The following is a 21,563-nucleotide window of genomic DNA, read 5'->3' on the forward strand; positions in this document are numbered from 1 at the left end:
CAGCACTTGTTGGCCCTTTTGCCTTCACTCTGCGGTCCAGCTCACCCCACCATCTCGATTGGGTTGAGGTCCGGTGACTGGAGGCGCAGCACTCCATCACTCTCTCTCTTGGTCAAATAGCCCTTGCACATCCTGGAGGTGTGTTTGGGGTTATTGATGGTCCTGTTGAAAAATAAATGATGGTCCAACTAAACTCAAACCGGATGGGATGGCAGGATGCTGTGGTAGCCATGCTGGTTCAGTAGGCCTTCAGTGTCACCAGCAAAGCACCATCACACCATCACACCTCCTCCTCCATGCTTCACGGTGGGAACAGGCATGTAGAATCCATCCAGTCACCATTTCTTTGTCGCACAAAGACACAGCGGTTGGAACCGAAGATCTCAAACTAGGACTCATCAGACCAAAGCACAGATTTCCACTGGTATAATGTCCATTCCTTGTGTTTCTTGGCCCAAACAAATCTCTTCTGCTTGTTGCCTCTCCTCAGCAGTGGTTTCCTAGCTGTTATTTGACCATGAAGGCCTGATTTGCACAGTCTCCTCTTAACAGTTGTTCTAGAGATGTGTCTGCTGCTAGAACTCTGTGTGGTATTCATCTGGTCTCTAATCTGAGCTGCTGTTAACTTGCGATTTTTGAGGCTGGTGACTCAGATGAATTTATCCTCAGCAGCAGAGGTGACTCTTGGTCTTCCTTTCCTGGGGCGGTCCTCATGTGAGCCAGTTTCATTGTAGCACTTGATGGTTTTTGCGACTGCACTTGGGTACACTTATACATTTTTGCAATATTCCAGACTGATTTACCGTCATTTCTTAAAGTATTGAAGGCCACTTGTTTCTCTTTACTTAGCTGATTGGTTCTTGCTATAATATAAATTCTAACAGTTGTCCAACAGGCTGTCGGCTGTGTATCAACCTGACTTCTGCACAACACAACTGATGGTCCCAACTCTATTAATAATGCAAGAAATTCCACTAATTAACCCTGACAAGGCACACCTGTGAAGTGAAAATCATTTGAGGTGACTACCTCATGGAGCTCATTGAGAGAACACCAAGGGTTTTATTAAAAAAGCAAAGGTGGCTACATTGAAGAAACTAGAATACAAGACATGTTTTCAGTTATTTCACACTTTTTTTGTTAAGTACATAATTCCACATGTGTTCATTTATAGTTTTGATGCCTTCAATGATAATCTACATTGGAAATAGTCATGGAAATAAAGGAAACACATTGAATGAGAAGGTGTGTCCAAACCTTTGGCCTGTACATATACATACACAGATATTGTTGTGCGAAAAGTATATCCATGTGAGAAGCTTAAAACAAAGTATGGCTTGCGCAGCCCCTCATAGTATTTGGTTTGATTCCTATTTCATTTAGTTTTTTAGCAAATCACTTCACACACGCATCAGTCCAGACTTAATTTTGTGGCTTTATAATACCAAAAACCCACTGGCTGTAATATCAGTCTTTTTCTTCGTATAAATAAACTCCTGGGTTAACAGCTCATTTCCTGTAGCTGGAACAGATTTTTATATATATATATATATATATATACATACATACAGCACAAGTCAAAAGTTTGGACAGACATTCTCATTCAATGGCAAAGCATGTCCAAACTTTTGACTGGTACTGTTTATGTTTTTAGTTTGTTGGTGTGCTGTCTGTTAAGGAACGTCAATGAATGTTGTAAAGGCATTAAGACTTTTCTTTTCATTTCACTTCACTTCATTTCATCTATAGAATTGTGTTTATGTGTCAGTGGTATTGTCCTGCTCTAATCGGTATTAAGCAACCAATATTCAACAACCTTTTTAAAAATGCAGATACTTTATTTTCCCCTTCTGCTTGATTCATCATTAATTTGTATGGAAGTACTTGAATACAGCCTTATTGTGGAAATTCTTAATGGAGCCACAGTGGGACAGGGCGGCAGGATATCTCTGCTCTGTACAGCAACGTTGAGCCGGGGCCACCCTACCACCAGGAGTCTTAACCAGATCTAATTTGTCTCCTCATTCTCCTCTTCCTCCTCCCTGCTTCAACCCATTCATTTCTTCTGCTCAACGGTACTCTCACCCCCCGGCTTCCTCCTTATCACTTTTCACCCTCTTCTTGTCCCACCCCCTTTTTCCTCCTCCGGCAGGTGGGATCAGAGATGGCGATATCCGGCAAGGCAGTGAGCCTGTACTTTGAGGAGAAGCTGCAGGAGATGTTCCCAGGGCAGAGCTTCCCTGAAACACCTGAAAGCGAGGCCCCGGACACAAAGGAAAAGGAGGAGGATGACACAGACGACTCTGAGGGGGATTTCATACAGCCAAGACGTAAACGATTAAAAACAGATGAGAAAGTGGTCCATATCAAGTGAGAACCAACCCTAAAAGAAACAAGAGAAGTGAAAAACTGTCTTCCTCACGTCCCACTCTTCTCCTTATGTTTGGGGCAGCAAACTAAAGGGTGAGATTCGCTGTACAAACTGCTAGGTTTATCTCATCCTTGCCTTTGAAAGAATTACAGTCAACTACATTATCAGAACTCATGAGGACAGGAACATAGAAGAGCTTCATTTTCTCCTTATTTCATGGACACTGAAGAACTTTCTTGTACAGAAGTAGGACTTGTTTTGCATTAGTTAAGTTAATGATTGGTACTTTCTTTTCTATCATCCATTTGCATTTGTAGATTTGTTGTGACGATTGCTTTATAAAACATTTGAATTCTCTATTCCCAGTTCTTAATGTATTATATCTATACTTTGACATGAAACCTACCAAGTATTTGTATGACTTTGTGGAAGCATTATGTACATAAGAGAATCTAGCCCACTGAAGGTATTCCTACAGTATAGATGTTTGGGTGCGTCATCAATAAAACCTGTTCTTGACATATAAAAAAAAAAGAGTGTGTGGTGTGGAGTAGGTTTGGGATAGCTGGGGATCTCTTAAAGGAGCCGTTTCCACAATTATAAAAATGAGACCAACGAATTAACATTCCTACATACTTTTGGTGATATCTATACGTAAATAATTTTGGTTTAAAGATCCCATATTGTTAAGCAAGATTTACTTATATATCTCACCTTTTATATACATATTTATTCATAAAAGTATCAGTGAGGTACACAGCGCGTATGCAGAAGCGGTGCCTTTCAACAAGCCTGCAGGATATACGTACTATGTACTGTATATAGGTATAACGTGCTGTTCCAGTCTGTCCCCGGCTGCAATGACGGATACATGTTTTTTTTTTTTAAACATTTAAAGCATGTAAACATGTTCCAGTGAAATCAATGTACTAACAGAAACCTGCAATTAAGCATTATATGCCCCCTGTAATTTGTCCAGATTTCAAGATGCACTGCAATACAAATAATGTGAAAGGAATTTTGTTCATTCATCATGTGGTGCTTACAGATTTAACAACTACATCTATTTACAGTAATAGTGTTCCCTATTAGTTTGGATAATCCATAGTCCCCAGTAGGAAAAGTACAGATGTTACAGAGGTTACAGTACAGATGTTACAGAGGTTACAGTTTATATGTATAGCATATTTTGAAGTGCTTAACTTGAAAAAGGAAAGAAACTGCACATAAACTTAAATGCAAATTAAAAGAATAGAAACATTTTCAAGGGAATTAAAACTTGACAAATACAGGATAGAGGGGCAAGATTGTTCATTGAGAGTTTTCAACGTTTAGTCATACTCGGATTTAATTAATGGTCATTGTTGGTGCAAGTCTAGTCTTCTGTTAAAGTCGGCCTCGACTCCATGGAAATATCGCAGCCTCTGCTTCTGCATCGCAGTGTTTTCAGTTCCCTCTTTGGTTGTTAAAAGCCCTTTAACACATTAAACGGAATCCCAGTTTACTAGATGCACGTGAGGAAAGTGGGAACTTAACTTAAAGGACTCATGATTTTTTTTTTTTTTTTTTTCAAATACGCACGAGGTGACATCAGCGTAGTGAGGTGCTGAGTCGTCAGTGTGACAGATTGTCAGCTGTCTGACATCGGATTTAATCGTCTCTTCCAGGTAGGATGTTTTCTCCTGACAATTGTTACCATGAAAACAATTTGGTTAGGTCTCTGCATATACGCTAAGAAAACAGAACTGTCACTGCTGAATAATTTATACATAAAGCCTAAAGAAACATCTCCAAAGTTCACTAAGAACATTTTCATACAGCCCGTGTCATGTCCTGGGTATTAGGTATATTGTTTTTCACGGCTGTATACTAAAATGCAAAGCTTGTTGAAGTAGGAGGCCTCAGGACTAATGACGGGTAAGGACTAATGACTGAATTACCATGTTGAGGGAAATAATCGAGTTTAACAAGGCTTGTAGATATGTGATGAAAGTATGTGAAATATGTGAGCGCTGGAAAATCAAATCGTGGCACCGTAGTTGTCCCAGTTTTGATAACGCACATAACCTTGTTTCACAGCCTATATATGTTTTACAGCTGTTTGATCCAGAAAATGAGGATATTGATCCTGAACTATGTGATTCAGAATCATGATTTAGTTGGTCGATTCGAGTGATCTGTAATTGACGTTGCACGTCGTTTGCTGAATAAAATATATTTTTGATTGGGATGTCGTATGACAAAGAAACACTGGTTCTTAAAATGTCCAGTGCTATTATTTACAACATAACACATTTCCAACTCGTGTTGAGGGATATAAGTCCGATTAAATTAATTAAATGAAACGAACTGTGCATTCCTGAAACTTTAGTTTGAAGGCCTGGTTTGTGGTTAGAGCTCGCGAACCGCTAGTCACGTGCCAATTCTGACACGCATGGTTATGACGTCCAAGCCTGACGACCAATCAGCTCACAGATCCCAAATTCATTGCCTCCTTCCGTGTTGTTGTCTGTCTCCGAGGTCTTTTTGTGCTGATAAGGATTTTCCCGGCATGTCGGCGTCCTCACGGGCAGGATAAATATCTTTATTTATTTTCACTGTGGCAGTTTGTTGACGTTTTTTGACGTTAAAGACACAGGCAAGTTCCAACGGTTTATTCGGTCGTGGTAGTCATTTACCGTTAAATGGCTAACTAACAATTTTGTGGTTTATGTTGAATGTAACGTTACGTCATTTAATATGAAAACGTTTCCTAATGTATAGCTAAATGTAGCCACACATCTCACCACTTTACCTTGATCTTGATCCAACGTTAAGCGTAACAACAGAATGTGGATCTAGGCTGTTTTGATGTTGTTTTCAAGTGTTCAGCAGCCTTTGACCCTGTTATCACCGTGTTATCGGTCGAGATATGTGGTCCAGATGTGTTGTTCTCTTTGGTGTTGATATATTCTTATAATTCATCCATGGTTTACATGGTTGATTTAGAGCGTGATGAAGCTACGAAAACTCCACAACTGTGCCATATGGTTAGATATTTGGATACTTTTTTTTTGCCATTTTTATTGTATGCTGTCTTGTCAGAAACATTATTTGTATGCTGGCGATGTACCGAGAACTGAAGAGCCAAATAAGTTTTTATTTTAAGTTTTAAATTTGATTGTGAACTGTATATTTACAGAGCCTTTTCTCTCAGAAGACTATGTTGACAGACGGAGTCCTCACGCGGTGTTCCTTTGGATGGAGCACTCAAGGAAACTTAACTTCCCTTTGCCCAAATGGGACCAAATGGGTTTGGGAAGGCCTTGGGGAATGTGCCCAGGATGCGAGGGACATGGCCAGCATCTACCTAGGCCTCTTGTCCATCCTCTGCTTCATGGTGTCCTCACTTCCGTAAGTGTTTGGGTTGTGTCTGTGCCTCTTAGAGGAAATGCTCTTTTATCTACGCATCAACATCTCTCTGTCTGTGGTTTCTGATTGCAGACAGTACTACAGCTCATGTAAAACGGGGAATATGGACAGCGCCCTCTCTATTTGGTTCCTGCTGTTGTGGTTGGGAGGTGACACCTGCAATCTGGTGGGCTCCTTCTTGGCAGACCAGCTTCCACTTCAGGTGACTTGTAGTGATATATTGCTATTTCACAGTGTGAAGGGCTTTCCCATGACGGCATATCATAACGGCATAATATTTCATTCAAAGAAATGAAAGGATGCACTTTAAAAATGTTATGACAAAAAAAGCAAACAGATTGCTGAATTATTTTGAGCTATTACCACCTAATTATTGTTTGTGCTTTGATCGAGGATTGTTCAAATTTTTATTGATAATTTTCTGTCAACTGACTAATTACTTGACGATTCATGTCAAGTATTAATAAAAATAGTGAATTCCATTCAAATGACTTTGTGCAAAGAAAAAAATAACGTGTCTTTCTCTTTGTTATCCAGACATATACAGCCGTTTATTACATTGTGGCTGACTTGTTGATGCTGGCCATGTACATATACTACAAGGCGAGTAACAGAACGGTGGAAAGTAAGTGGATTTGTTTTTTCACTACTCAATTTGCCAAATGCCCATTATAAGAACCAAGTTCTTTCTTTGTGCTCACTGAGTTTCAGATCCTTATTTGCATCTTGGTGACTCATTCTGTGTACGACACATAGGGCTTTGTTTTGTTGTTTTTTTGTGTAAAAATGTAGCATGAGCCATGGAAGAACCTATACTATATTGGAGTGGATCTGAATCACAGGGAAGATACACAAATTATTTTTCACTTTCAATAACATTGTGAGATAGGGCATTTGTGCTGCCTTCATGTGGTGTCAAAATAATTGAAAAAATGAGTTCCCGACTGGGGAAAATACAGGTAAATTCCCCCTCGATTTGGAATGTAGATGGAATGTGGGCACGTCTTGGCAAACGTCTGCACTATGCGAGTGCCCTTCTAATTTACATAGGGAATAGAATTGAATAACTCCAAACATAGGGCTGCTCGATTATGGAAACAATCATAACCACGATTATTTGGGTTGTATTGAAATCAGGATTATTTAACACTGTCACTCATTGACTTTTGGAAAGATGTTGCATTCATTGAAGTTAAACCAACAGTTAAACCAATTAACAGTAAAAACACCTTCAAATATGACATTTCCCTGAAGACTTTTACAAAGACATATAAAAGTTTATGTGCAAAACGTAATGTTCAAATTTTTTCTCGATTACTCTTGATTAAAATTTCAATTAATTGCACAGCCCTACCCAAACATGTATTGTGTCTCCAACTGTAAAACAGGAGCTATATTCTATAATAATTTAGCTACTACTAAGATTGGTTTTATCTGATGTAGCTGCTTAACGAACAAGCTTCTCATATCTGTGCTGATAAGCAACAATCCAACTCTAGTCCAGACAGAGAAAGAAGGGTAATCGCTGTGCCCTGTCATGATGTCATAGACATGCCTCATGTTGCTGTGGCGTCCAGCGACCATTGAGGAATGTGCTTAGATGTTTTTCCCAGTATTGATACTGAACCCAGGTGTTGTTTCCAGGCAGGAGGGTGGTGCATGTGGTTGGTGTAGTCTGTGTCCTGGGCTTCACCACAAGCCTCGTCCATCTGCCCGGGTTAGGCACCCAACAGGAAGTAATTCCTTCTGCGTTCAGAAGTCGTGCCTTGCTCTCAACCTCTGACATCAAGGTGAGTCATATTCATTTGCTTAATTAGTGACCTAGATATGTCGGGCCAGGGGTGTCGGACAGGGGGGGGAAAGAGGACTGAGTACCCAGGGCCCTAATGTAAAGAGGACCAAAAAAGATGCTAGAATGAATAGTTGTGGATGTGGGGAGGGAATTTTGTGCAACACCCCTGTGTTGGGGCTTTTTTTTGCTGTTGTAACGTTGTGTCTTCCTCTCTGTCACTTTAGGCTTTTACCCCTAAAGAGATTATTGGTTTCTCCATCGGCTCTCTGTCGTCACTGCTCTATCTCTCTTCCAGACTTCCCCAGATGTACACTAATGTGAGTATTACAAAGTGTAGATTCCTTAGGACTACTGTTGGCTGCACAGTGTAAGTAGTAGCCATCGACTAATACTAATACTTGTGCTAATATTAAGAACAAATGGATAATAATAATAATTCTAATAATAATTAGAATAAGAATCCTCATTATATTTCAATGTAACTGAAAGCTGAGCAGATGGAGAAACAAGTGAATATAATTTGCAGACGGCATGGATGATTGCCTCTGAAATCTGCACACATCACTCTAGTGGAAAATACTTGATGGCTGTGTAAAACATTTTCTGTTCCTTTTTAAATAAAGGTTTTCCCCAATGGGTCTTCTAATTTCTCCCCACAGTTCAAAAGGAAGTCAACAGATGGAGTGTCTTACTTTTTGTTTGCACTGATCATCCTGGGAAACACCACATACGGCCTGAGTGTCCTGCTGAAGAACCCTGATGCGGACCAGGGGGAGAGAAGCTACATGATCCATCACTTGCCGTGGCTCATCGGCAGCCTCGGCACCCTCTCCTTAGACCTCATTGTATCCTTTTAAAGAAAAGAAAACATGGGTGCCATTGCCTGGTCTCTGGGCTCTCCTCAATCCCACGAACATCCAACATTTTAGGCAGTGCTGAGCTGTAAGAGAGGACACTTCATCAGATGGGTTGAGGTCTCATGACTGCATATGTGGAGCAGAAATGAGAAACACTCACAGGGAAGTTAGTCGTGACCACCAAAGAAATGGTAAAAAGCTGCACTAGTGCCCCTTGGAGGCCATATGTCTCTTTGCACCCCACACAAGTGGTTGACTGAAGCATGAAGGTGCTTGCTGCTTTGGTTTTTAATTAACATAGACAAGGCAGAAGCATGCGACCTGATGATGACTGGGTGGAAAGATGGCGTGATCAGTGTGGTTCTCTTAAAGTGCTCATATTATGCTTTTTGGCTTCTTCCCTTTCATTTATTGTGTTATATATTGTTTTGGTGCATGTTATAGGTTTACAAAGTGAAAAAGCCTAAAGTCCACCCCAAATGGACTTACCATCTCTAATAGAAAACACTGTTCACAAACTGATCCTAACAGCTCTATTGTAGTCCAGCCTTTACTTCCGTTAAAAACGTGCGCCACTGTGTTACACCTGTTGTAATGCTCGCCTAGCTGCTAGCGTGGCACGCTGTTATTCTCTGCAACCATGGACTGCAGAGCATGTATGACGTCACCCGTTGGTTTTTGGAGATCTGCTATGAGTCATTGAGTTTGCCATTACGGGTGCAGCCATCCTGGTTGAGGATGTGACAATTTTAGACAACAGGGAGGAGGGACGGAAGGAGGAGCCCCTACACTCTACGTTACGTTACACACCGCCAATGGCGATCACATCATTCTCACACCCTAAAACACCCCCTGCTTTATCGCCAATTTTAAAATCAACGAGACCATAATTGCGAAGATGAAGATCATTCTGTGTTGCAGAAGACTTAAAGCTAGCGATTGAGACCATTAACTCATTATGAAAATGTTTACTGAGGTAATAAATAGAGAAGTGGGTCACTTTTTCATTGCAACCACACGTGTCGCCCTGCTGGAATTCAGATAGAATGCAGGTTTAACGCATTTCTGCATTTGCAGCGCTTCACCTATCCGGATGGTCTGTCTACTAATTTTACAATCAATGTCTGCAACTGACTAGCTAGCAGTACTTACTGCGAATGTACAACTCCCAACAAAGATAGTACAGAAGTGCGATGCCTCACTCTGTAGCTAAAACAGAGAGCTCAACACACAGAGAGAAAAGAGGAGCTGCAGCAATGTGCAGTACCACAAAAATATGGTGTTTTCTGAAAATTAAACCATGTAAACCTATTCTGATATATGAGCATAATATGAGCTCTTTAATATCCATATCATACATCTTTAGCTTGTAGCCCAGCTCTGCGGTCTCAGTCTTCAACAGTTTATTAAAAGCTGAATATTAGTCAGTCCTCGCACATGGGACAGCGCCATAGGACCTGCTGTGCAGAAGACAGTAGTAGCGTTGATGCATTTAGCTTGTAAAATTAAATGACAATCAGCTGTTTAAAAATGATTATTTTTTGAAATTATTTAGAAATCGTGAACAGGGTGACTCAAAATCGCGATTTTTGTAACTAGTGGTCATGCAGGCCGAGGTCAGCGAGTATTTTGTCATTTGATGGTCAAATGGTATCTTCTGTCCTTCACAGTTGTGTGTGTGTGTGTGTGTGTTTCTATCTGCAGTAAACCGTCTCTTTCCCAGGATTGCTTTAGATTTTCCTTAACGCTGTGGTTCAGATCTCCATCCAGTTCATAATTTACCGCAATGCTAAGATGGAGTTGAACGTCAGTCCCGGTGAGACAACGCCTTTGATCGGGAGCTAGACCAAAAAACCGAGACTGTACTAGTGGGACACTAACAGACGGATACTCACGGACACTCGCTTCCAATAAACCTCAAAATCTCCAACCCAATCCGGATGAAAGAAAATTGTACATTTTTAGTTCAATTATAAAGTTGTATTTATTATGCTCTAAAATGTTTACAATATATTTCCATCCGCAAAAGTACTGTAAATATAGAAATAAATTAGATTGGATTTCTATGACTGTGACAGACAAAGTTTTTCACTTGTGTTCAGCTGCTATTCTGTGATTTACACTGCTCTTAATGTTTGGGTTTAAAAGGACGATTAATGGTTTTCGGTGTCGGATATTGATGGGAACACCCCCCGTCACCTGAACTCCTCGTGATTCTAGGTCACAATCTCCGTGTGATGTCAGCCTTCATATAGATGTCCAAAACCTGCAGGTCGCGGTGATTAGACCACGCAGAGGTGTCTCTAAACTATATCCAATTTCTTTTTTTAAGTTGACAAACACTTTGACAGTTATGATGACACTAATCACTGCACACATGCAGCGATGAGTCTGAAGAAGAAATGTTTTCCAAAACATTTTTTCCAAGCGTAAATTGTATTTAGTCAATTTTTAATCAATGCTCACACCAAGTGCTCTAATCCAAAAAAAAGTTTTGAGAATTTAGTTTTTTGTTCATTTTAGATATATTTTGTAATTGTAGTCATACAATTAAATAATTTCCTTTTTGTATTACAGACCAGTTTAGTTTCAACCAGTTTTGTTTGCACTGGTGATAAAAGTCCCTTAACACAGATTCACACCATGTTTAATGTACACATTAAAATTCCAAAAAAAATTTTTTACATTCTCACTTTTTTGCACAATTAAAGTTGGTTTTGTACTTTGAGAATTATTAAATATGTTATGTGGGTTAGTTTGCTGTATATATTAAACAATGAATAACATATTTTCTCTGTTCTTTTTTTTACTCTGGATACGGTTTTGGTGGAGTCAAATTTTCTCAGATTATCTTCATAATGGTGTTAATGTTCTTTTATTAATTTTATTCTAACTGCTCGTCTTGAGAAGAAACATTTCGGGAGCTTTTCCTCCCCAACAGTTAACTCTCTTCGCTTTTTTCACCCCAGTAGGGGTCAAGGCCTGCTCTTGGCCTTGATGTTGACCTTTGACCCTTTGACTTCCCTGACCTTGACCCCCTATGACTGTGTTTGACCTGATCATGGAATGCCTTGACAGCTGTTTTTTTTTTTTGTTGTCATTAGCAGATTCACACTGGCCTCTAAGTTGCCCCTTCCTCCCTCATAACACCCACGCACACACACTTTCCTTCACTATTAAACAAATTGCAATTATGCACACTCAAAACAGTAAGGGCCCACCCACCAAGGAAGCAAGGTCAGGACAAAAAAAATATCATGGGTTCAGTAAGTGTGTGTGTGTGTGTGTGTGTGTGTGTGTGTGTGTGTGTGTGTGTGTGTGTGTGTGTGTGTGTGTTTGGGGGTTGGAGGGTTGTGAAACAGTGGCAGAGAGATTGTTAAGCGGGTTGGGGAGTTAGCAGGAAGAGCCAGTGATAGGGAGCATCCATCCATCACAAGGGATGAACAAGAGGCTGTTTATAAACACTTTATACTGGGAATTTCTTAATGAGATGATTCCAGTTCCTACATGCAGGGCAGGGCCCCTTGTGACTCAGAGGTTGCCAGTTCAAATCCCTAGTGCAGCCAAATGGCTGGCTGGGAAATGTTATGGTAAATTTAGGATATTTTCACCTTCTTATTGTTGACATACATGCAGACAAATAACCTTAACATTTTTTTTCTCCAAATTATTTTGCATATATGTGTTTAAATAAAAAAAAAGAAGATCTTTGGTCAGGCTCCTGCACATCCAGCTAAAACACACATCAAGAGCAGCTGTCTGTTTACTCTGTGTGTGTGTGTGTGTGTGTGTGTGTGTGCGTGCGTGTGCGCATGTGTGTGAGAGAGTGAGAGGATGGAGGCTGGGCTGGAATCGACATTACAAAAAGTGAAATAGTTGGACAAAGGGAGAGGACGTTGGGACACTCGGCGCAGCAGGAAGGCTCCCATCGTCAACGGTGAGTCCACAACCTCTGCTTCTAACTAACACAACTGCAACATAATCAGAATTGTTCAAAAGCCAACACATCAATGAGCATGTAACTGCCGGGCACTCTGAATCAGTCTTATCCATCGAGGTTCAGAGAAGGGATGTTTAACATGACATTTTGTAATTTCTGCTCCATTGTGTTCAACACTTAAATGCCATTTCAATGAAATTCCTGCAAGGGCAGATCTTCAATGCAATTCACACCAGCTTAATAAGGTAACAGGAGTTGCTTAGCAAGGCTAGTTTGGACATGCTGCATTAAGGTCCAGCAGGGTCTGCTACGGTTTTCAATAGCTTCTGATTGCATTCAGCATAAATAACCATAGAAATAGTCTGAATCTCACAATAACCTCTACAGATCAGAGGAAATGCCTTTAATCAAATTCTTTAAGTAGAACCAACTGCCTTCTCATGATAGCCAAATACCCTCCAATCACACTCACTCACACATGCTCAGACATACGCTATGGACTTTACTCACCAACACCGAGGCCGCTTTAATGAAAGCGCCAGTTTCCTGCGAGGATCAGTAAACAGTCCAGGTCATTATCGAGCTGCAGCTACCAGCCAGCAGCTCTCTGATAAAGAGAGGAGTTTGCCACATGGAGAAGACGTCCTGAACGGGATTTATGATGTGCTGAATTTATCTCCAGGCTTGTACTGTGAGGGATTCAGGACTAATGAGTTCAGGGGGTTTTGCACATGCCATCAGATTGTTTGATGAAAAGTTGACTTTGTTGCCTTTTTGCTCTTTGGTTTTGTGTTACTTGGAAATGGTCAATTTTTCTTTATTTCTTCGGTGTTCATCTCATCATTCCTGCTCTGTGCACACATTTCATGAATTTTGGTGCAATTAGTTGCACAGAAAACTAACCAAGTCAATGAACGCTCCAGAGTCCAATTGTAATAATAACCATGCTTGATGTGAACGTGTCCTACAAGTTTTTCCATTCTCCCTTCCTCCACTCCTTCTTTTTTCGTGTAACTCATCTCCCAGGGGGCGAGCCCTCATCGTCAGGCCTGGTTCCAACAATGTGTCCAACAGTGTGACACCTCCAGAAGATCCATGGCGACATTAGCACGCTCTTAGATACTGTCCCCATCGTTTAGTGTCACTCTCAGCACTGCTGCTTGCTCTCTACTCTCTGTCCATTCCTCCGAGGTCAGAGACAGTCGAAGGAATGGCTAATGGCTTGTTTTTCCTCATAATATGGGATGTGACCCATTGCTGTTAACTGAGAAAAAACAACAGACCACCTTATTTAGTAATGGATTCATGCCGTTCCAGAAACTACCACCCGTCTATCATATAGAGGCCTTGGTTAATTATACTCTACACATCAGACAGATGGTACTCTTCCAATCCCCCCAGAACATATAACAAATTGATTGGAATTAGAATAAAGTGAGTTGATGTTTACTTCAGCAACAAACTGTGGTTGACCTTTCTATCTTTTAGTAAAATATCTCAACATCTACCTGGACGGATTGGCATGGTGTTCAAAAGCTCTCAAAAATCTAACACTTGGTGTTCTAAATCCTGCAGGCACCTTGCAGGTGTTTGAGTGGTTCCATAAACCAACACAAGTTATTGTATGTTTTTGACATGTAGGACACTATTTAATTTGTTTCATTTATTTGCTATTTTAGTTTGTGCTTTTCCCCCAAAAGTGTGATGTATTTCAAAGCTGCGTTGTCATTGTGTACTATCATCTCACGTGTAGCAATGTACCCTTTGGACATGATCTTCAAAGGAATGACACTGTGTAGCAAGCAACCAAATTCCTGTGCAATTTGTCACTGAGATCGATTATGAAAACTCCAGTGAAGGCTGCAACTTCGGTGAGCATTTCTGGCTCTTCTCTAACCCTCTGCTATCCACCGGTCAGTCCTGGTTCCCACAACGAGCCAGTGAAAGGGGTGATATGCGGGTGAAAGGAGCCCGTTAATCTTCAGTAAGCATGCTCCATGTCAAACGGCCCTGCTCAGAGAATGTATTAAAGTCACTCCTCTGTCTCCTCTAGGTGGTTCAGGCCTCAACTCCTTTCGCTCTGCCCCAGCCTGGTTAACTGTCTGTGGGGGAGGCAGGGGTCTCCAAACCCCTTAAATCTAACTGCTGTCCAATATTAACTGCAGCACAAACAGAACAGCGGTAAACAAAAGGCAGTGTAAACACACTCCCGAAAGCTGGGTGGACAAACATGGGAACGCACGCAAGCAAACACACACACACACACACACGCACACACACATGCACACGCTATTAGTGTTGAGTGTCCCTCACTCTGCCCATCCATCCATTCCTACATCAATCCTTACAGTCTTCTGATCTGTGAAGTCCTGGCTAGGTTCAGCTGTTTGGACCACAGTCCCATCCCTGTCCTCCTTGGGTGTCCCCACCTTCCCTTTTGTCTATCCCCTGGGGAAGATTAAGACCTCCTCCAGCACATCATCCACCACAGACCAAGACCCTCAGCTGCACTCGTCCTCTTTGCTTTTTAAAAATAGGCTGGGATATCGGCCCTGGCAGCTGAGAGACCTGGACGCATCCTGGGGATTGAGGAATGTCTCTGCACTCTCTGATCCTTCATATCTGTGTGAATCCTCTGAGTAATTGTGTTTGCGTGTGTGTGTGTGTGTGTGTGTGTGTGTGTGTGTGAAGAGAGATCTCGTATTAGTAGCTGGAGAGAGGATCTTCTGTCCAGATGAGAGAGTGGACTGAGTTGGAGATGAGCTTTTCGGCAGGGGGGTTTCTCTCCTCCTCGGATGGTTACTGCTCCACAGAGCAGCTCCAGTATTACGGTGAGTACACAGTGATGCTTCTGTCTCTTCTAAACTTATCTTTTGCCATTAACTTTCTCTTCTCCATTTGGTTTTCCTTCTCCTAAACAAGTTGTGTGACATATACATTCTTACAGTTATAGATAAAACACTGAAGATGTAACTATATGAGAAATGCATAATGTCTTAATTAGACTGTTTGCATGCGATGCCAATACATTCAAACCAAGAAGTGCTGGAAAGTGAGTGTTCAGACATTAGCGTTCATGTCTTATGGGATTTAAATTTATGGAGTCAGTCCAGTGTCAGTCAGTGGTAAATAAGTTCAAATGATGCTGTGCCGTCATTGATTCCACTGGCAGGTAGATCATTTCTCATCTACCATAGCAACAGTTGTCTACTGTTGTAAAGGGTTACTAAACAGATGGTGTCAATTTTACTTTTTTTTGAATTTGTTCATGTTTTTTTAGATAATAAATTCTAAGATTTTGGACTCCACCCCTAATACAATGAAGGAAATTAACCGTAAATGTCCTTTGTGGTGCCCTCATCTCCGACAAATTGCCTAAAATACTATAAAATTCAATCTCTGGGCGATCACAGAACACACTGTTGGCCATTTCTATGGGGACTATTTCTTCAGTAGAATGTAGTTCCCTTGAAACTGGTTTGCAGTTATCACCTGGGAAAATAAAACCTGAATTATCTGCGCTGTTACATCAGTGTAAAGAGAGAAAGTTTTTTGTAATTTGGGTGAAAATATCCTCTAAAGTGACACCAAAACAAAGGAGCTCTAGCAGACAGGCCCGATAAACTGCTGTGACCTCAGTCTTAACTGAAACACTCAAATCTATACTATTATTGTTCAGAGATAAGATGCTATTTCTACATCTTTTGAGAAAATTCAATGTTGTGTGCTAGCTGGTTTGTTATTTGAGTGGGTTGACAATGTTGAGATTAAATTGAGACTATGTAACTTTTGAAAGAAGAAATAACGAATTTTTCTTTGAATAAATAAAAAATTGAACTCATAACCAATAAAATAAACCGGTCACGAAAGGCTTGCATCTTGTGGGCACGCAGACAGTTTAGTTGTCATAGAATTACTCATGGGGGCCGCAGAAACTATGCACTATAGCTTTAACAAAAGTTACGAAGGCTCCTTTAAGTAAGTGGATCATTTATGCATTAAATGGTTACACAACGAGGATGTGACTGCACTCTGTGTGCAATGCAACCTCATCTCATTCACTCACAGTTGATGAGTGAACGCCAAGAATGTATTTACTGCCTTTGAGAACTCGCTGACATGACAAAAAAAAAAAAGGTTGTTGAGTAGGTTCAGCCGGCTCGCTGCATTCACAGCAAGCAGGGAGATCTATTTTTACTGACGTGTATTATCAACAAATTCCCCCCTATTGTCTCCCCTCCTGCCCCTAGGAGCAGGGGCAGTGGGAGCTATGGGGGGTAGTTTGCTGGTGTTGTTTGGCTCCCTAGTGTGCGTGGGATGGAAGGGAGGCTGAGTGTTTAGACAGTGTTCGAATGGTTTACAAACAGTGCAAACCACAGCTCTGTCACATGCAATGAAAACAGGGACCAGGCCCCCCCCCCCCCTTCCAAAAAACCATCACCGCCTCAGTCTGGTGAAGACAGGAAACATCTGGAGAGAGAGAGAGAGAGAGAACGAAAGAGAGAACAAAAGGAAGGAGTGCGAAGCAGATAATAATTGGCCTGTAAAGTGATGATTCTGACATTTACTTGATCAGACTATGTACACCAGTTTTCTACAGATGCTGTTGTTTGTCCTTAAAAAATCCAGACAAAATCAGGGGTCCAAAATGTGTCATCGGTCATCAATCTTTAATTAGTCGAGGATGAAGACTGATGACTAATAAGTAGTTGCAGTGGCAAAGTATTGAGAGTACAGCCCTTACCATTTCCTTTCGACTTTGATGGATGGGAGAGGGCAGGGCTGCCTGTGTCTTCAAGAAGAGAGAGGAAGTCTCACTGAACTACCTTGAGGAAACGTTTCAGCCCTTTAAAAGTGGTAAGGAGATGATTAGCAGGGGACATGAGAAGTGTTTTTTTCTGAGGATGCTGCGACTCGACAAGGGAAAGGGAGGAGGTTCAAAGACGGGAAGACCAGAGATTTCAGGATGAGAAAATCGGTACCACTTTCTGTATAGCAAGCAGTATTGATCTTCTTATCTAACTCTCAGATCAGACTATGTATCATCGGATATTAAAGGATTAAAGGATCAGGATTTAAAAAAAATGGATTAGGACAACCTTAATTTTTGAAGAGACTTGTGGCTTTTCAAGAAGAATACAGTCTCTTATTACATTGCCTTCAAATAAGGGCTCTTGCTTACAGGCCCTGAGCCCTGGGGCTACGAATCCTCGGACTAGGAGGCCTGTCCAACAATCCATCTATTGTCATCAGGTTATCTCGGGGTATCTCCTCTAAAGCCATAGGTACTAAAAGTCAGGATATCACCTTTGCTGCTTTTATTTGCCCGTTGTCCATTTTTAATTTGTCTCATGGATTCCAATCCCTGAAGTACTCCTTAAGCAACGCTACAGAGCTAAACGGATTGTTGGTTTCTCTGTCGACGCTTAAAGGCACACTCCAGCCACAATTTTAAAGAACACATATTTTTTACATAATCAGAGTGACATTTTACCTCATCTTCATGCTAGTTGTTTTGCCCTTTTAAATTTCCTTCTCCTGCAGCCCTGAGACTCCTGACTCTCCCTGTTGTACTCTCCGTTTAATCAGCGCATAACAGATCCCACAGGAGTCCCAGTTGTACTGGTCCAGCTGCTCTTTCGGAGGCTGCCAGTGGTCACACATGTTTTCTCAAAGGAGACAGGACTTGCAAAACACAAGCCGCTGATCCACAATCACAGACGTTTCAGTCCGTCACAAAACTGAACGACCATTACTGAATGAAGCATCCATAAAAGGGGATCAAAAAAATCCTAAATGGCACTGTGAGCTCTCAGCTGCATCCTGTTTAAGTTCACAAAGCCTCACTCTCAGCTTTTTATTATATCCCCCAGATCCATTAAAAGCAGTGAAGTCACACAAGTCATGTAAGACCACATTGCGATGACACTCTTTGTAGCAGCGTAATAGTGTTGAAATGTTCATTCTCCTTTCTGTTCTTGCTGATCGTTCTCTTCATTGTGTGTGTGACACATTCTAACTGATTCATTCAATTCAATTCAATTTTATTTATAATATCAAATCATGACAGTTATCTCGAGACACTTAACAAATAGCGTAATTCTGGAGCCCACTCTATAATTTATAAAGTCCCAACAATTCCCCAAAGAGCAAGCATGGTGTGACAGTATGACCATGTGCGTTGGCGAGGAAAAACTCCCTTATACGAAGATACCTCGGTCAGACCCAGGCTTTTGGTAGGCGGTGTCTGACGGTGCCGGTTGGGGGTGTGATGCACAGTGGCAATAACAATCTCAACAAAGAAAATGGAACAGTGACTAAAAAATGGCAGTAGTAGCAGTTCATGTCATAGCAGGGCGCTGCGGGGCGTTACAGTATGCAGCGTAGCACAGCAGGGCATAGCTGGACGTAGCAGGGTGTGGTGCAGCAGGACCACGGCGGCAGCTGCAACCAACATCTTGGTGCCATCCTAATCCAAGGAAATATGCTGGGCGAAAAGAAAAACACAAGGACTCCGGGGAGTAAACTCTTCAGAACTAATTATGGTATCGACAACATCCCAAACGAGAAGACACTTGGAGAACACGCCCTACCTCACAGTTACAATGTTAATGCAGTGTGTATTTTCCCAGTCGGGAAATTATTTTTCAATTATTCCAAACCCCATGAATGCAGCAAACCCCCATCTAGCAATGTTACGAAAATGAAAAATAATTTGCATATCCGCCCAGCATTCGATCCGCTCCAAATGCAACGTTTTCTTTCGTGGCCCGTGCCACCCTTCCACCAAGTTTCATGAAGATCGGGCCTGATATTTCCATAATATAGACATAGATAACAGATAGATAGAATAGATATAGATATATAGATAGATAGATAGATAGTAGTAGGTAGATAGGTAATAGATAGGTAGATAGATAGTGTAGATATGTAGATAGTATGTAGATATATAGATAGATTAGATAGATAGATTTGATAGATAGACAATAGATAGAATAGATAGATTGTTATAGACAGACGGACAGAGATAGATAGATAGATAGTAGGTAGATATGTAGATAGATAGGTAGATAGTAGATGATGATGATAGATAGATAGATAGATAGTATAAACAGACAGATAGATTGATAGATAGACAGACAGATAGATAGATGATAGATAGTAGATGATAGTAATAGGTAGATATGTAGATAGATATGTATAGATAGATAGATCGATAGGTAATAGATAGATAGATAGATAGATAGATAGATAGATAGATAGATAGATAGATAGTTTCATTACTTTTAAAGGTCAGTCATTTAAAACTGAAATCTTCTGGGCACTGTAGTTTTAAGCAAACATTACTCAAACAGAAGTAAATAGAGAATTTGTTAGGGACTATATTCAGCTGTGGGTTAATACACATTTTAGTGTTTTGGTCTAGTGAGTATTTCCGGCAGCTGGAAGGTGTATGTAGGATTGATTCGAAATATATTACAGTGCCTATGTTCAATGTGATGAAGGAACATGTCACCCAGCGCAAAGGTGTGTCTCATTGATGTGTTTCTAATTTTACAAAAACAAGTGAACTCCATGGAACAGATGAGTAAGATACATCAGGCTTTTGCTTCACGGGCAGTACTGATCAATAGGATCAGTTCATTGTGGGTTTTAAGTCTTTGATTTCATAGAATGAGCAGAGAGGTCGCACTATTTTTCCAGGAAGTTCCTAATTTTCTAAGACGTTCAAGTTCTTTTTCCATGTGGTCTTCAAATGTCAGATCTAATTGCTTAAATACTCTTGCTTGCAAAGTTTCACACAAAATTACAAAACCTACTATTGGAGGGGTCTGTGTCTGCAGGGGTACTACAGCCAATCTCTGACCTACAAAACCATTAATGCAAGTATTTGTCCCTGGACTTCCACCTTTTTTCCATTTCAGACATGCTTGCTGACCCTCTGGGCTACCCCCTTCAGGACCCAGACCTCCAGCTTCTCCCTTATAGCCAGCAACAGTACAGCCCAGCCGCCAACCTGTCCTTTTCCCTTTATGCCTCTCCACCTTCCTCCACCTCCTCCTCCTCTTCCTCTTCGCAGCCCTGCCATCCTCAGTACCACTACAGCCCTCATTGCCTGGAAGCCCCCTGTGATCCCAGCCCCGAGCCCCACTGCGGGGGCCTGGCTCAGGGGCTTGGAGCGGTGGGACTGCCCCTGGGGCGGAGGACACGGGTCGGGTCGGGAGGGAAGAGCAGAGGCCAGGAAGAGCTGTGTGTGGTGTGTGGAGATAAAGCGTCAGGGTATCACTACAACGCTCTTACCTGCGAGGGATGCAAAGGTATTTCTCACTTTTCAATTTTGTAATCTATCTTTTTATGCTGTAAGGCTTTATTTTAAACTTACCTGGGCCTTCCTTCCCCTTCTGCACTTGCAGGTTTCTTTAGGCGTAGTGTGACAAAAAAGGCTGTGTATCAGTGTAAGAGTGGCGGTGGCTGTGAGATGGACATGTACATGAGAAGGAAGTGCCAAGACTGTCGGCTGAGGAAGTGCCGCGCCGTGGGAATGCTGGCTGAGTGTAAGCGACCTTTACTGTACTTTAACTTAACAATAGTGTTAATGAGAGTAATTCAATACATCCTTAAACTGATTTAAAGTGAGTCTGAAAATGCACATTTCTTCTCAGGCCTTCTGACGGAGGTGCAGTGCCAGTCCAAACGACTGAGGAAAGGAGGTAAAGGCAGAGGACAGGAGGAAGAGGAGAACACAGAGAGCAGGAGGGTCAGCTCCACCAGCAAGCTACCTGGACAGGTAGTAGAAAGCACGCATGGCTAGTGGCATGTCTTGTGTGATGGCGGTGCTGGTCTGCTCCAGACTGCATCTTAATTCAGTCATGCTGTCAAATTTTGAACACCTCTGAGGAAGAATCCTACTGACTTTGGTAACCCCTTGACTTTTTTCTCTAGCACCACCATGAGGTGGGCATTTTTGTGTAAATCAACTAAATATTTCAGCGTCATCTGCGGTTTGTTTTTAGTGCTAATTAGCTAATCGTAGCATGCCAAATACTCTACACTAAGATGTTGAACATGGTAAACATTGTTCCTACTTAGTGTCAGTGTGTTAGCATGTTGATGTTAGCATTTAGCGCAAAGCACTGTACTTCAGCGTCACAGAGCATGGTTGTAGACAATCTGTTGATTGTTCAATTCAAT

General features: G+C 41.4%; 3 protein-coding genes across 10 annotated transcripts in view; all 3 read left to right on the forward strand.

The window, feature by feature from the left end:
- The window catches only part of trim33 (tripartite motif containing 33), a 29,801-nt gene extending 26,903 nt beyond the window's left edge, over positions 1-2,898 (forward strand). For all 4 annotated transcript variants that reach the window (XM_032521985.1, XM_032521986.1, XM_032521987.1 and 1 more), the window contains one exon: positions 2,153-2,898. In XM_032521985.1, the coding sequence (XP_032377876.1) occupies positions 2,153-2,374 (222 nt within the window). In that variant the 3' untranslated portion in view covers positions 2,375-2,898. The remainder of the gene's footprint in view (positions 1-2,152) is intronic.
- A 1,089-nt stretch (positions 2,899-3,987) lies between these two features.
- On the forward strand, positions 3,988-10,911 carry slc66a1 (solute carrier family 66 member 1). 3 transcript variants are annotated; one of them, XM_032521998.1, is made up of 8 exons: positions 3,988-4,038; positions 5,568-5,764; positions 5,855-5,984; positions 6,320-6,407; positions 7,427-7,572; positions 7,799-7,891; positions 8,234-8,419; positions 10,190-10,911. In XM_032521998.1, exons 2-8 carry the CDS (start codon positions 5,574-5,576, stop codon positions 10,274-10,276), a joined length of 921 nt encoding a protein of 306 aa, XP_032377889.1. In that variant the 5' UTR covers positions 3,988-4,038; positions 5,568-5,573; the 3' UTR covers positions 10,277-10,911. The 3 variants fall into 3 exon arrangements, with proteins under 3 accessions (XP_032377889.1, XP_032377887.1, XP_032377888.1); XM_032521996.1 differs by lacking the exon at positions 3,988-4,038 and adding an exon at positions 4,809-5,009 and having other exon boundaries at positions 5,553-5,764; XM_032521997.1 differs by lacking the exon at positions 3,988-4,038 and adding an exon at positions 4,815-5,009.
- A 1,284-nt stretch (positions 10,912-12,195) lies between these two features.
- The window catches only part of nr1h5 (nuclear receptor subfamily 1, group H, member 5), a 16,039-nt gene continuing 6,671 nt past the window's right edge, over positions 12,196-21,563 (forward strand). Inside the window, exons 1-5 of one of the 3 annotated variants that reach the window (XM_032521993.1) lie at positions 12,196-12,368; positions 15,063-15,202; positions 20,297-20,689; positions 20,786-20,926; positions 21,035-21,159. In XM_032521993.1, the coding sequence (XP_032377884.1) occupies positions 15,106-15,202; positions 20,297-20,689; positions 20,786-20,926; positions 21,035-21,159 (756 nt within the window). In that variant the 5' untranslated portion in view covers positions 12,196-12,368; positions 15,063-15,105. The remainder of the gene's footprint in view (positions 12,369-15,062; positions 15,203-20,296; positions 20,690-20,785; positions 20,927-21,034; positions 21,160-21,563) is intronic. The other 2 variants (XM_032521995.1, XM_032521994.1) reach the window with 2 other exon arrangements.

Source organism: Etheostoma spectabile, chromosome 7, assembly GCF_008692095.1.
Source record: "Etheostoma spectabile isolate EspeVRDwgs_2016 chromosome 7, UIUC_Espe_1.0, whole genome shotgun sequence".
NCBI classification, from domain to species: domain Eukaryota; kingdom Metazoa; phylum Chordata; class Actinopteri; order Perciformes; family Percidae; genus Etheostoma; species Etheostoma spectabile.